A 15,045-nucleotide genomic window follows, 5' to 3' on the forward strand; every position below is an offset into this window, starting at 1 on the left:
CCCTCCCTTGCCATCATATCCCACGCAGTCCTGTGCCACTGTGCTGAGGGAGCCTGCCTGCCCAAGTTCTTCCAACAGTAAGCTCTCTGGTGCTGGGTGGAGCCGGACCCCACCAGGCACTCTGTACCCAAAGTCTTGGGCTCAGGCCTGGGGAGGCAGGCGGAAGCCCGCCAGCTCAGGATCCCCAGCAAGGTGCTGCTGAGCGGGGTGGGTGAGAGCGGCAAGGACAGATAGCTCTTGGGGTTGGTCTGGTAGCTGATAACCCCAGGAAACACCCTGAGAGCTCAGCAACCCGCCCTTTGTCCCGCACCCCAGCGCTCTGCGCGCTCACTGGCAGATCTCAGTCCTTCTTTCCATCTGCCTGCGACCCCACCTAGGTCAGGGCCTGGCACCGTCTGTTACAGGTCTGCCCGTATTGAACCAGGAGAACCCCGACAGCGAGCCCCAGAGCGGCGGGAGACTCCTGCTGGGGCTGGCTCAGGCTCGCACCTGGCCTCTCCAGGCCGCGCCCCTCCTCTGCGCGGTTCCTCGCTCCCGACTCTCACCGGCTCAGCCCAGCCCCTCTCGCTGCTTAGGGTCCACCCGGCCCCGCGCAGCTTCTTCCGCCCCAGTCAGGTCCGGGCTCAGGCCTCACCGCCTTCTCACTTGGGCCCTGTAGTCACTCACCGGCGTCGCCCCAGCCCGAAGACCCTCCCCTGTATTCCGTTTCCACAATGCCACCCACTCTCCTCGCAGATCCCACTCCTCCCCCTACCGGACCAGGCCTGCGGCTTGAACCCCACGCCGCCTCTCACCAGCCTAGTGCGCCCCTAAAAGGCCTGCGCCTCTCCCTGTCCTCCCCTGCAGGGCGCCCCCGAGTCCAAAGCGACCACGTCGTCCTCGGGGGCCCTAGCACCTTACAGCCGAAGCCACGCCCCTCCGGTAACGGTCCCCGCCCGTTTGGCGGAGGCCCCTCCCCTCCCGCCCTGAGGCCAGGCCGCGCGGATTTCAGGGGGCTACTCCGGGCTCCGCCCCCCGAAGCCTCATTTCCGGGCGCCAGCACGCCGCGCCCCGCCCCAGCGGCCGACTGCGACCATGGAGCGGCAGGTGAGGGCTCGACCCGCGGTTGCCGTGGTCCTTGCAGCCAGGTCCGGGCCTGACCCTGGTGTGTCCCCTGCGCAGGTGCTGCTGAGCGAGCCCGAGGAGGCGGCGGCGCTGTACCGGGGCCTTAGCCGCCAGCCCTCGCTGAGCGCCGCCTGCCTGGGCCTAGAGGTCACCACGCAGTACGGGGGCCGCTACCGGACAGTGCACACTGGTGTGTGTATGAAGGGGAATCGGGTGGTGGGTCCGCTCGGGCGGAGAGAAGGAGGCCTGCTTGACAGTGCACACGTGTGTGTGGAGGAAGACGGGGCTTGGAGGGAGCAGGGTGGAAGGGTGCGTGCGCCCCGCAGAGGCCCGTGCACACAGGTGGGGGCCTGTTGGGACGTTGTGGGACGGTGCTCCTTAGTGCCTGAGCTGAGGGTGTGGAAGTAGAATTCAGACCTGGCTGCAGGGTGTGGGTCTTGTGGGGCACATCCCATCACCCTGTCTCAGCCGTGGCAGGGCACCCTCATGGTTCTGGGTGGGTGCGGGGAGCGGTAGGGGTTCCTCTTGGAGAGGCCTGGACTTGGGTTGTGGCCTAGTGTTGTCCATCTGGCCCCCAAAATACCTGGAGACAGATTGAGGGAGGCAGGCTGGGCCTTCCTGGGGTGCAGGTTCGGGGGAGCCTGTGCAGGGACTGGTCAGGTTGAGCAGGCTGCTGCCTCTCCTCACAGAGTGGACCCAGAGGGACCTGGAACGCATGGAAAACATCCGATTCTGCCGCCAATACCTGGTGTTCCATGATGGGGACTCTGTGGTGTTTGCAGGGCCTGCGGGCAACAGTGTGGAGACGCGGGGGGAGTAAGTGTGAGGGAAGAAGCTTGTGGGCAAGGCCACAGCAAGGCTTTTATGAATGCCCACCCTGGGCCCGTGTGGGGGCAGGGCTCCGAAGGGAGGAAGGGAGCCAGGCCGAGGCCCCGTGGAAGCTCATGCAGTCTTTGGTTACGTGGCCTGATAGGTACTGGAGGTTTGCCCCAGACTTGGACCTGGAGTAGACTCCACGGGAGGCCTGGGTAGGCTGGGGAGAGTAGAGCTGTGCCCCTGGGAGGAGAAGCAAGGTCAGCTGCCATGTGGGGCTAGAAGGGCTGCAGGTGTGAATGCGGGGCCAAAGTCCAGGGGACAGGATGGCGCTGTCGTTGGGTGGGACACATCCTGACCTGCTATGCTGTGTCCTTCTCAGACTGCTGAGCAGAGAGTCCCCTTCAGGCGCCATGAAGGCCGTGCTGCGCAAGGCTGCAAGTGTAGGCCCGGGCGAGGAGAAGCAGTTCCTGGAGGTGTGTCTGCAGGGGACCAGGTGGCGGGCTACTGGGGCTCAGCCGACACGTAAGGCTCTGTCGGGGGGCAGCCAGCCTGATGCCCAGATGTCCTCAGGTCTGGGAGAAGAACCGGAAGCTCAAGAGCTTCAACTTGTTGGCGCTGGAGAAACATGGTCCTGTGTACGAGGATGGTGAGGCAGCTGGCTGGTGAGCAGGCAGGGTGGGCCGAAGGGGCAGTCATGACCCAGGGTCCCCCCTGATTGGCCCTCCCTCCCCCAGACTGCTTTGGCTGCCTGTCCTGGTCACACTCGGAGACACACTTGTTGTACGTGGCGGAGAAGAAGCGCCCCAAGGCTGAGTCCTTCTTTCAGACCGAAGCATTGGACGTCAGTAGCAGTGATGACGAGATGGCTAGGCTGAGGAAGCCAGAAGAGGCCATTAAGGTGCTCTGGGCCACAGCCCGTCCGTGAAGGCCCTGCAGGGCAGCCCTGGGGCTTGGTGCTCCCTGCCCGCGCCGCCCCTGTCAGAGCTGGGGGGGCACTGGCTTGTAGTCGGCGGAGCGGGCCCTCGCAAGGCGGGCTGGGCATTGAGTGTCTCCTGTTCTCAGGGGGACCAGTTCGTGTTTTATGAAGACTGGGGAGAAAACATGGCTTCCAAAAGCACTCCGGTGCTCTGTGTGCTGGATATCGAGAGCAGCAACATCTCCGTGCTTGAAGGGGTCCCAGAGAGTGTGTCCCCTGGACAGGTTAACACTGACTCTGCCCATGTACTCTTGGAGTCTCGGGGCCCTGCCTGAGCCACTGCCCCCTGCTCACACCTGCCCTGTGGTCTTGTTTGCAGGCATTCTGGGCTCCTGGAGACACGGGCGTGGTGTTCGTGGGCTGGTGGCATGAGCCCTTCCGGCTGGGCGTCCGCTTCTGCACCAATCGCAGGTGAGGAGGTGGGGCAAGGTGAGGGCCTGGTGGCTCAGGCTGGCCTCAAAGCTGAGTGTCTTCTGGCGGTTCCAGGTCAGCCCTGTACTATGTGGATCTCATCGAGGGGAAGTGTGGTAAGTGCTGGTGCCCACCTGTGCTTTGCTGATGTGCGCTAGCCCTGCCGGCCTGCGTGGTGCTCATGTTCCCATCTGCTTCAGAGCTCCTGTCGGATGACTCTCTGGCCGTCTCATCACCCCGGCTGAGTCCAGACCAGTGTCGCATCGTCTACCTGCGGTACCCGTCTCTCATCCCCCATCATCAGTGTAGCCAACTGTGCCTGGTGAGCTGGAGGCGGGGTTGGGGTCCTGGCTGAGAGCTGAGGTTCACCCTTGTCTCCCCACGGGCCCCTCAGGGGACCTCCTGTCCCGGGTGCAGAGACGGCGTGAGTTCTGCCTGTCCCGTCAGGGCAGGGCCTGGAGGGTCTGCTAGGGTGGGGGGCTTTGCACTGTTGAGACTCGCCGCCTGGAGAGCATTCTCTGTTGCCCGTGGCAGGCTCTGCATGGGGCTGGGGTAGTGTGGGCAGTTACAGAGTCTCAGTCATGGGGCCCACCCCCAAGCAGAGCTCTGGGCCCCTAGTGAGAGTGAGAGGCCCTTCCAGACATCCGGCCCAGGCCACCAGAAAGGAGGGACATTAGGCTCATGCAGGTACCGCCTCCCTTCCCTGGGGCTGTCCAGCGAGGACTGGTATGAACTCTGCGCCCCGAGGCCGCTGCCAGTACCTGGCGGGCCTGAGCACTGTGCTCTCTTGCAGTACGACTGGTACACCAAGGTCACCTCGGTGGTGGTGGACGTCGTGCCTCGGCGGCTAGGAGGTAAGGGGCATGTGGCGGGGGTCAGTGGAGCCTGCAGCTGTTTTCCTGCCACCTGCTCTCCCTGTGCAGGGCCAGGGCCTCAGTTCTTCCCCCCTTCGTTCCTTCTGAAGTCCGCCTCCTTCCCTGCTGGGCCAGCCTGGGTGCAGCCTCCACGGGGAGCGGGGCCGTGGCCTCAGGGAAGGGCTCTGCTAGAGCGAGTCAGCTGGCCCCACACAGAGGTCTGAGCGGCCCCAGCTGGCCGGGGGTTTATGGTTTCGTTCCTGTGCTGCAGCTCCTTCCAGGGCCTCAGAACCTGCACTGGGTTGGAACGTCCTACCAGAGAGGCTCTGAGCCCAAAGGTGCTGCTTTATCCCTCTCCCAACCCCCACCCAGCATCAGTGCCGTCCAAGCCCTAAGTCAGCAGGGTGTCTGGGAGGTAGCCCCAGTCACAGTCTTAGTGCTCACCACTCTGCTTGGGACCCTGGACCATCCCAAGGATATGAGAGGGGATATTTCTCAGGCTGCCTGGGCAGTTCCAGAGTCCAACAGACAAGGGGCAGGCTCTTTCTCTTCCCTTTGGGCTGCAGGGATGCAGCAGTGGGGGCCCAGTCTGGACCCAGCTCTGCCCTTGTTAACAGTGTCCTGAGCTTCCATGTGTCCACCTGTGCAGCGGGTGTAGGGGCGCAGTGAGGGCGAAATGGGTGCTGAGGACGAAGAGCAGCCCACGGGCCAGGCCCTGTGCTGAGCACTGTGGTGGGCACACGGACCCCAGTGCACCTGGTGCCAGCGGGGCAGCTCACAGGACACCCAGAGCTCTTCCTCCAAGCACCTGCAGACTCTCCCAGGAGCCCCTGAGCGCAGCCTCTCTTGGGCCTTCAGAGGCCCCTGCTCCTCTGCCCCCTATTTGGGCAGCTCCGCACTGCCTAGGGTGTGCGCCCCTTTGTCCTGGCAATGCCTTGCCCCCCACACCTCCAATCCTGGAAGCGGCCCCCAGCCCTCCCGTCTTTGCAGAGAACTTTTCTGGGATCTACTGCAGCCTTTTGCCTCTGGGATGCTGGTCAGCTGACAGCCAGAGAGTGGTTTTCGACTCTGCTCAGCGCAGCCGACAGGTGAGGGGTCCCTGACTGTGTTGGGAGGCAGCCGGTGAGCGACCCCCGGGGCCTGGGCCTAGGGCACGTAGCGTATGCACACCTCTGGGTGGAACACCCAGCCACCAGGTCTCACCGGCCCTGTAAGGCCCTGCCTGGATTCACTTTTCCTTGAGGGGGTCTGGCTGCCCTGGTGGTCTCAGATGCCACCCTTGATCATGGTGCCCTATAGTATCCACAACAGATTCCCTGGCCTTTTTTCCCTCCTCAGGCATTTCTAGCTTGGGGTGAGGGGCCTGGCACTGGGGTGGGCCTCTAACTGCTGTACAGGGAGTGGCTGAGGTGGGGCAGAGGCCTTCTCCCAGGGAGCAGGTGGGGACATCTGTGGTGTGCCAGGCTCCTTTTTGGTGTGATATCATGTCCTCATTCTTGCTCAAAGGGGCTCAAAGGCATTCCTTACCTTGCCCAGGGTCACTTGGGGCTAGGATTTGAACCCAGGCCCTCAGGCCACTCCCTACTGTACTGAGTAGCATTGTCCTAGGTGCTCACAGCTGTGGCCTGGCCCAGGGGTCCCTAAGAGGAGAGAGAGGTGGGGGCAGGACTCATAGGACTCTTGGCTCTGCTGCCACACATGGCCTCTTTTCTGCTTCAGGACCTGTTTGCTGTGGACACCCAGGTGGGCAGTGTGACATCCCTGACGGCTGGTGAGTGGGGCTGCCGAGTGGGCCAGCAGTGGGACTGTGGCTTGAGCTTGTGGGGCCACAGCAGCACTCTCGGCCACTGTAGCACTGACTGTCCCTCAGCTTTTACTGACAGTGTCACAGGGACCCTGCCCATGCAGGACCCTTACCCAGCCAATAGCCTGCCTCCCTGGCTCCCCTCTGCTCCATTTGTCCTGGCCAGGCCTCAGCATGGCCCCCACCCCTGCTCCTCAAACCTACAAAACTCCCTCCTGCCAAGATCTACCCGTCATCCCACCCCTCCCCGTACCATAGGCACACGCAGCTCTAACGCCTGGACCCAGGAGGAGCCCCGTGTCGCTCCCTCTCTCTCTTACCCAAGCCTGGCGATGCTGTCCCTCGAGTGTCTTTTGAGCCCTTCTACTGCCCTGACTATACTCACTCCTCAAAGCTACCAAAGTGTCGTTCCCAAACTGCACCTCACCATACAGGTCCTGCTTAGAAATCTCCTTGGACCCCACTGCCCCGAATCAGGACTACTCACCCCACCGCCTGTCCCTGGGCCTAACTGCCACCGCTGCAGGCTTCAGTCATCCAGTGGTGACCGCTATGGCATGGTGGTTGGGTGTGTCCCCAGATCTAGCAGTCCCTGGGCACAGCCAGTGTCTGCTGGATTAACAGACTGAGCAGGAGGCTTTCCCAGGGCTGTGTGCACCTGGGAGTTTGTGATGGTCCCTTTGTGGGCATCCCTTTGCTCCTCAGGGTTCCTCCAGCCAGGGACTCTGGCTCTGTAGGGAGTGGGTGGGAAGGGTGGTGGTCCCTGCCAGGTGATTAGTGGCATCTGCCTTCTCCAGGGGGGTCAGGTGGAAGCTGGAAGCTGCTCACAATTGACCAGGACCTCATGGTGGCACAGTTCTCCACGCCCAGCCTACCCCCGAGCCTGGTGAGTGAGTGGGGTCACCAGGCCAGGAGGCAGGGGTTCTGTGCAGGCAGGTCCCCCCCGGGACAGAGAACTGGCCCTGGGGTCTGACTATGGCTGGTCAGCATGTGAGAGGCCAAATGTGGGCCTGACTCAGCATGGTCCGTGGGGGTCTTGCACCCATGGGAAGGAATTACCAGGCCAAGGTCTGCTCTGTACAGAACAGGGGGTCTGGGGAAGCACCCAGTCCTCTGGCCTAACAGAGCATAGGGAGAGAGCAGAGCCTAGATGCCGAGCGGGAGTGTGGGGGAGAGGGGTGAGTACCTTTGTATACAACGGCACACAGTGGGGGTCCATGCCAACCCCCAGCATTATGAAAGCTGTCCCCCTCCCACTCTGGGCAGAGGCAGAAGGGCAAGGAAGCAACCAGGCCCCTATGACACCCTCTTTCCCCTTGGCAGAAAGTTGGGTTCCTGCCTCCTGCGGGGAAGGAACAGTCAGTGGTATGGGTGTCCCTGGAGGAGGCTGAGCCCATTTCCGACATCTCCTGGGACATCCGGGTGCTACAGCCACCCCCGGAGCAAGAGAATGTGCAGTACGGTGAGCTGGGCCAGGGGCAAGAGACGCCTTCTCCAGGTTCCCCAGCACACAGCGTTGTGGTCCCCTCCCCGGCCTCCCGCCTCGCACCGCGGGGTGTCTTGGGATCACCTCCGAGAGGCGTTTTTCTTCCTCTTGTGGATGGTCATGGGGAGTACAGTGTCCAGGCATCTGGCCGCCTGCTCTGGGGGTCAGAACTTGGAATCCCCAGGTCAAGTCCTCTGTGGAGGGACACCAAGGCCCAGAGAGGACAGGCCCCATACGAGGCCTGTGGCCACACCTCACCTAGAATGCTGTCCTTGCAGAGTGGGGTTCCCTGACTGGGGCAGGAGTGTGAGCATGCTGGGCCTGTGTGTTGCTGTGTGGGCCCCCTCGGCCAGGTCCCTGTTCTTGGGGCTGGCCCCAGACCTGCAGCTGCAGCAGAGGTCCTGGTTGGGGGCAGCCCCCTGGAGAACACTCCAGCAGAGCACTGGCTCTGCTGACTGCTGCCCTCTCCCTGCAGCTGGCCTCGACTTTGAAGCGATCCTCCTGCAGCCCAGCGACCCTCCAGATAAGACCCAGGTGCCCATGGTGGTCATGCCCCACGGTAGGCATATGGCCGAAGAGCCCCTGCCCTCCCACCATCCCTCCTAGCTGCCTGGCTCACCCTCTGCTCCCTGACTGCAGGGGGGCCCCATTCATCCTTTGTTGCTGCCTGGATGCTGTTCCCAGCCATGCTTTGCAAGATGGGCTTTGCAGTGTTGCTAGGTGAGTGAGTAGGGCCCCACCCCCACCCCCGCCCCCGCCCGGGCTCTGGGAGTGCTATAGGGCGTGGTGGGGTGGGCCGGTTTGTATAAGCACCACAGGTACCGCCCTAGTCTCTGGGCCTCTCTAACCACTACCAGGGACTGCCTGGCCCAGCCCCTGGCTCCATGGCATGGTGGTAAGAGGGACCAACATGGGGCTCCCCTGGAAAGGGTGCCGTGGATGCTGCAGCAGCCTCAGCTCTCTTGCTTACCACCCCCCCGCCCCGCCCACTGACAAGTCTGTGTGCAGCTGGCCCCAAGGCATACTTCCCAGAGGGTGTAAAGGTGTCCAGGGGCTGGGGATGTCACTTGACCTCCCTGTCTGGTCCCTTCCTGGCCTCCAGTGAACTATCGTGGCTCCACGGGCTTTGGCCAGGACAGCATCCTCTCCCTCCCTGGCAATGTGGGCCACCAAGATGTGAAGGACGTCCAGGTAGCAGGAGCTGGGGCTTTGGCTTCTGAACGGGCTAGAGGAAGGGGTGGAGGGTGTGGCTCCGTGAGCTGGGCAGGCAGCTGGCTACAGTGTGCTCTGCCCCACCCTGCAGTTTGCAGTAGAGCAGGTACTCCAGGAAGAACACTTTGACAAAGGCCGAGTGGCCCTTATGGGTGGTTCCCACGGTGGCTTCCTCTCCTGCCACTTGATTGGTCAGTATCCGGAGATGTATAGTGCCTGCGTGGCCCGGAACCCTGTGATCAACATCGCCTCCATGATGGGCTCCACTGACATCCCAGACTGGTGGGTGTGCCCTTCTCCCATCCACCCCGCACCCCGTGGAGCCGCCTGGGCCCCAGAGCTCCAGGGGCTGCATCAGCTCAGTCTCTTGCAGGTGTGTGGTGGAGGCTGGCTTCCCCTACAGCAGCGACTGCCTGCCTGACCTCAGCATGTGGGCGGAGATGCTGGACAAGTCACCCATCAAGTACACCCCTCAGGTACACAGTTCCCCGCTCACGCCCCCAGCCCCGTGCGCCACCCCCTGGCCCAGCGTGCTGCCAGTCTATCCCGAGCCTGGAGCTCTGCTCACCGTCACTCCTCACGCACCCAGGTGAAGACCCCACTGTTACTGATGCTGGGCCAGAAGGACCGGCGGGTACCTTTCAAGCAGGGTATAGAGTATTACCGTGCCCTCAAGGCCCGGAATGTGCCTGTTCGGTGAGTGCGGCAGGACGGCCCTGGCAGCTGGCGGGCAGGTGAGCAGGGGAGGACCCTCCAACGTGGAACATTACTGCCCAACCCCTGCAGGCTCCTGCTGTATCCCAAAAGCACCCACGCACTATCAGAGGTGGAGGTGGAGTCGGACAGCTTCATGAACGCTGTACTGTGGCTGCACACGCACTTGGGCAGCTGAAGCCCTGCCTCTGCACGGGCTGGTTGGCAGATGGCGCACTTGGCTCTTGGAGAGCCCCTGGGTCTGGCAGAGCAGCCAGAGGCTTCCTGGGCTCTGGACTCCGTGGATGGGCGAGCCAAGAAATGGGGGCTGTGTGGTTGTAATAAATGAGGATGGAGTGTGGTTCCTGCCGGTACTTGGTGCCCAGCCATGCCTAATCCCAGCCCCACCCTTGGGGTTCAAAGACCGTAGGCCCTGGGTGTGGTAGGCAGAAGGACTTATCTACACCAGTGTGAGAGGGGAGGAGACAGTGAGGAATTCAGCCACTGCTTGTCCTGGCCAACAGGGACGCCACCAGGCTAGCTCCCTCTGCTGTGGCGCCTTTTTTAGAAACTGCCCTACACCACCCTTCTCCCAGCGTTTTGTTAGGGCACCAGTGAGGCCCTGCCCTTCCATAGCACCGCAGGCTGAGAGAGCTCGAGGGGTCAGATCACCCAGCCCAGGGTATGCAGGCCCAAGCGGTCCCCCACCCCCAGGCCCTAGCAAGGCATCGCCACTTCATTCCTTAGAAGCAGAGACTAAGAAGCACCCTACATGGGCATAGAGGGGAAAGGCGGTTTTATGTCTGCCAGGAAGCTTTGTCCTTCCTGAGGTACACAGGGTTGAAGCCAGGCTTAGCCCAGCCGCATGGCCTTGTGAATCCAGTCCACAAACACAGAGACACGCATGAAGACGGCTGGCCAGCGGGGCCGTGCACACACTCGGTTGGGAATTATCATTCCCTCCAGGACCCAGCAGTCATGGGTAAAGCAGGCAAGTGGGCCTCCGTAGTCCCCCTGGCAGGTGGGAGAGCTGGTGAGGGCCCTGGGCCACACTAGAGACTAGTCCCCTGGGGACAAAGTAGTACATTTCCAGCTTCCCATGCCCTCCCCTGGCTCGCCAGGGCCCCTGCCACTGACCTCACAGGCACCCACGGGGGCCAACAGGCCCTTCGTGCACATCTCCCTCTCCTGGACACGCCCTCGGTACTTGACATTACATTCCTGGTTGGAGATGACATTCAGCAAAGCCACATTGAGGACCGTGCTGTTCCCTGTACCTACAGTGGAGGGAATGGGAAGAAGGGAGGGCCTTTGGGCAGGTCCAGGGCTGGGCCTCCTGGCCTGGAGCAGTTGGGGCCCCTGTACCGCGCTCCTACCTTTGGTCTCACCCCAGCCTGCGATCTCACACTTGGTCCCTGGAGGCACCACATACCGCTCAGGGGGCAGGCAGATCAGGGCCACGCGCTGGTTCAGGGTCACAGATCTTTAGCAGAAATGAGGGTACTCAGCGCCTGAGGCCACACAGCCTGACCCCACCTCACACCCTCTGGACTTACACACACCTCTCCAGCTTGAGTAGCAGAAACTGGGAGTCTGGGGGCCCACACACCAGTTTGGCTATCTGGACCCGCTGCAGGCCCGGCTCCGTGGGCTGTGGGTTCTGGAACATGGTGCCCAGCCAGACCTCATAGCCCCCGAGAGGCACGTGGCTGGGAGAGAAGCTCTGCTCAGGCATGACTTAGAGTCTGCTGCCCCGAGGTTCACCTTTGGCTTGCCTGGGGCAGATGAAGGCAGGAGGGTGGGACTGGGTGGGTCCCCAAACCCCAGGGAGGCTCACCAGGAGGGAAAGCACTGCTGGGCAGTCAGTACCCACTGCTCCTTCACTAGGGACCCCCCACAGAAGTGCTGGCCCTGCCTGGAGGAATAAGGGTTAGTACAGGGAATAGTGAGTCCTGGCACACGGTCGGACCTGCCATCTCTGGGCTAGGACCTCTGAGGCGAGAGACCGGTCCCCACCTTCCCCTGTACAAACAGAGGGTCCAGCCTCAACCCCTCTTTTGGGGAGATGGGCCATTGTGCCTCACCGGTTGCGCAAGCTGACTGTCCAGGGTGAGTTCCCAGGCTGGCCCCCGACCACACGCAGCTTGGAGCGATGCTGGTCCAGGCGAGGCACCCTCTTGCCACACTTCTCAAACAGAACCTGATCTGAGGGTGTAGGATGGGCCTATTGGAACCCCACTGTGTGCCGACAGGAGGCAAAGGGCCCCCCACCCATACTGGCCCAAGTCTGTACCTGGGGGCTCCAGGATGGACGGTGGTTGGTCGTCATCTGAAAGAGCCAAGTTCACCCGGGTTAGACAGCCAGCCTTCTGCAGTGGAGGTAGGGCCGGCCCTGGGAGAGTGTCTCCGGCACTCACCGCAGCGCCGCAGTGCACAGTAGTCGAAGGGAGTCCTCGGGTCCATAGTGTAGCACCAGGGCCCGTGGCTGTCCCCATCAGGGTTTCGGCAGAAGTTCTCCTCCAGATGCGCGTGGGGGGCGGAGGTGGGCGTGAACCTAGATGGATGGGGGTGCAAATTTATCGCAGCGCAATCCCAAATCCCCACCAGACTCCAATTTGAGAGTTTACAGCTTGTGGTGCTAGGGTTTCGGGATGAAGGCGCCGACCAACTCACTGCGACTTGTGTGGCGTCTCCGCGGACCATCGCTGGCACGGGATGCCCTTGCGGGTCTTGCGGACCAAGCCGCGGTACTGCTCCCCTGTGCGGTAGTAGCAGTCTGCGGCGGGCGGGTAGAGGCGGCCGTCAGCCGTTTCTTGCTAGAGCCTTGCGGGTAGGTAGGTCCAGCCCAAGCTCAGGCCTTACCCTCAGGTCGCACATCGTCGGTGCAGCGCCGGATCTGGTAGCAGAAGGCTACCCGCATGCCAGGCCGCGATGTGAAGCACCAGAGTGCCTCTGAGCCATCGGGGTTTCGGCAGAAGTTCTCCCGAAGGTCCCTGGGCAGGTGCTCCGCTCAGCGTAGTTGGGTCCCAGCCAATCTCGGGCTAGAGCCCAGCCTCCGCCCCAGGCCCCGCCCTCCTCCAAGCCCCGCCCCAGGGTCAACAGCCACCTCACTTGCATGGGTACTTCTCAGGCGCAAAGCGATGCTTATGCGGATTCTGCGAGTCCCAACGCTGGCAGGGCACGCCCGCGGCGGTGGTGTTGGCCGTGCCCCGGTAGCCCTCACCCTTCCCGCGGAAGCAATTGAGTGTCGTGGCTTCTTGGCGCGGCTGTGCCTCGGGCCCTTGGATGGACCCAGGTCAGTCGGGGCCGAGCCAGAGCTGAAATCGGGGCTGGGGCTGAGGCCGAACCCCACTCCCAAAGGTCTCCCTCCAGGTGTCGCCCCCTTTTCCAGCTCCGCCACGCCCCCACACTTCTCAGGCCCCGCCCACCTACCACAGCTGGGAAGGTCGCAGAACTCTCGCTCCACCTGAGGATCGGTGGTGTAGCACCAGGGCCGCTCGGAGCTGTCAGGATTCCGGCAGTAGTTATCGTCCAGGTCTTTGTCAAGGAACCTGGGGGCCGTAGCCAAGCGTGAACAAGGTCCTGGGAATCAGGCCATATCTGGCCCCGTCCTACCGCCTTATATCGAGCCCAGCCCTGGAGTCCCGGACCCTCCCCTAGCCTGGCCCTCGAGGCTCGGAGCCTGCCCATGCGTACTTGCCAGGCTCAAAGGGGTGCGGGTGTGGGCGCTGCAGGTCCCAGCGCTGACACTCGCGTCCTGACTCAGTGCGGTCCACTGAGCCACGGTAATTCTCGCCGTTGCACCAAATACATGCGGCTGGAGACACAGGGCAGTGTGTTTGTGGATGGGTGTGGGCACGCTCCTCCTGCCCCTGGCTCTACCCGGAGCCACTTACCCTCCCGGCAGGACTTAATGCCACAGCTCTGAAAGCGCACAGCAGGGTCTGTCGTGTAGCACCAGGGACCTCTGGGGTCCCCATCAGGGTTGCGGCAGAAGTTCTCCTCCAAGCCATTATGGAGTGTGGGCATGTACCTAGGTGCAGAGAGCTGCAATGCAGTGCGTGCTGGGGGCAGGCACCCACCAGCAGGGACAGAGAGGAGGTGTCCCTCTCACTTGTGGTCATTGGGGACCCTGTGGCTCCAGTGCTGGCAGGTTAGGCCACCCGTGGTGATGGCCACAGTGCCCCGGTAATCGACCCCATTGTCCATGATACAGGTCCGTACATAGCCTGGGAGCAACAGACACACATCAACAAGGCCTGAGGGCCCAGCGCCCCTATCTCCAGCCACCCTTCTCCACAGCCATTCAACCTTTCTTTTGGAAGAGATCGCAGTGACCCGAACGCTGCAGCCATGTATGGGGCGAGTCCTGGGTCCATGGCAGCAGCTGGCAACCATGGCTGCTCACGTTGTAGTGGAAGGCTCTGGGAGGAGGCGGCACAGGGTCACTCAGTGTGCAGGTTCCTCTGCCCCCAGTCTTATCCAGGTCCTGTCACCACTCACCTGCAGTCCAGTAGGGGCCCGCAATGCTGTGCACACTCCTCGGCATCTGCCACATCCTCTTGCCAAGGCCCAGGCCCCGCGGTGTGTAGCAGGTGTTGCAGCTCTGTTCCCCGGAGAACCTGGAAGTCATTCAAAGACGAGCGCTGCCCTTCGGGGTGGACATGCGTGTCAGTTCATGTCTGTCAGCACACCCACACTTTGTTCATTCCGGGGATCAACGCTATAGGCTCTGGGATAAACTCTGTGGACACATTCAAGGGCTGGACCCCTGTACAGGGTGGGTGAAGCAGGCCCGGACATGGTAGTTATCGCCTGCTCCACTGCTGCGTGGGCAAGGCACCAGACCCAGATCTAAAACATACATTCTATGGGAGCAGCGGGAGCTGTTGCTTGCCCGATGGAACTCCTTACATCCTGTCTTTCAGCTGAGAATGCCAGGCCCAGAGCAGTTGTACTGCCCAGGCAGAGGCCCAACCCAGGCGTTCTGACTCCAAGTCTGGCCTCTCACCAGCATGTGGGAGGGCACATGCTAGGTTAGAGGATAGATCAGGTGGTGAGGGACAACTGCCGCATGCATGCCTCTGCTCAGCCCCCACGCTGCCTCAGTGCTACAGCAGACGTCCTAATGCAGGCCTGAACAGGCAGTGTGTCTGTGTTCCTGGGGCTGCCCAGCTCTGTGCAAGAAGCTGACGTCACCCAGTGCCCTGTGCTCGATAGGAAAGTGAGCTCCTGGCTTGAATAGCAGGATAGGCCTGGGACTGACTCCTTCCTGAAGGCACATGGGGACCAGTGAGGGGCAGGGGGGAACACACTCACCAGGGGCCCATGAGCACTGAATCAGAAGGAGCAGGAGTGGAAGCCACCCCATCCTCCTAGCTGGAGGCTGCACTGACCCACCACAGCCCCATCCGGGAAATTGTGAAACCTGTCCCTATGGGATTGGGTGGCTCTGGCTCCACACCCCCACTCCAGGCCTGCTGGGGCCTGACCTGAGACCCAGTGACAGGAACGGGGGTGGAGCCAAACCTCAGGCCCCCTGGGTGAGGGGAAAGGGCCCTCACTCTGGCCCAGCTTGCCCCAGAGGGGTCTCCCTGTGTAGTGGGCAGGTGTTGAAAAGGTTTAGTGGGGACTTCAGGTGCCCTGGGGTCAGGGTGGAGTCCCCCTGCAGCCTAGGCTGCTCTGAAGG

The 15,045-nt window shown here is 62.4% G+C and overlaps 2 protein-coding genes across 3 annotated transcripts; one reads left to right on the forward strand and one right to left on the reverse strand.

Moving 5' to 3' along the window:
- Positions 1–976: 976 nt before the first annotated feature.
- APEH (acylaminoacyl-peptide hydrolase) lies at positions 977–9,717 on the forward strand. Of its 2 annotated transcripts, XM_024566118.3 has the most exons (22): positions 977–1,086; positions 1,162–1,294; positions 1,794–1,920; positions 2,300–2,393; positions 2,491–2,566; positions 2,655–2,818; positions 2,983–3,120; positions 3,216–3,307; positions 3,383–3,423; positions 3,508–3,629; positions 4,101–4,161; positions 5,152–5,249; positions 5,881–5,932; positions 6,763–6,851; positions 7,289–7,427; positions 7,927–8,010; positions 8,091–8,171; positions 8,554–8,642; positions 8,755–8,945; positions 9,037–9,139; positions 9,253–9,359; positions 9,450–9,717. In XM_024566118.3, exons 1-22 carry the CDS (start codon positions 1,075–1,077, stop codon positions 9,553–9,555), a joined length of 2,199 nt encoding a protein of 732 aa, XP_024421886.2. In that variant the 5' UTR covers positions 977–1,074; the 3' UTR covers positions 9,556–9,717. The 2 variants fall into 2 exon arrangements, with proteins under 2 accessions (XP_024421886.2, XP_024421887.2); XM_024566119.3 differs by lacking the exons at positions 977–1,086; positions 1,794–1,920 and having other exon boundaries at positions 1,158–1,294.
- Positions 9,718–10,138: 421 nt separating this feature from the next.
- MST1 (macrophage stimulating 1) lies at positions 10,139–14,767 on the reverse strand. The gene is given in 19 exon segments (XM_024566015.3): positions 10,139–10,370; positions 10,494–10,633; positions 10,733–10,839; positions 10,919–11,065; positions 11,194–11,271; positions 11,441–11,561; positions 11,650–11,685; positions 11,774–11,910; positions 12,030–12,132; positions 12,219–12,349; positions 12,468–12,636; positions 12,789–12,907; positions 13,053–13,173; positions 13,253–13,389; positions 13,471–13,585; positions 13,668–13,780; positions 13,860–14,007; positions 14,676–14,749; positions 14,751–14,767. Coding segments are annotated over 19 exon segments (2,175 nt in total). The 3' UTR covers positions 10,139–10,208.
- Between the last annotated feature and the right edge of the window lie 278 nt (positions 14,768–15,045).

Source organism: Desmodus rotundus, chromosome 8, assembly GCF_022682495.2.
Source record: "Desmodus rotundus isolate HL8 chromosome 8, HLdesRot8A.1, whole genome shotgun sequence".
In the NCBI taxonomy this organism is placed as follows: domain Eukaryota; kingdom Metazoa; phylum Chordata; class Mammalia; order Chiroptera; family Phyllostomidae; genus Desmodus; species Desmodus rotundus.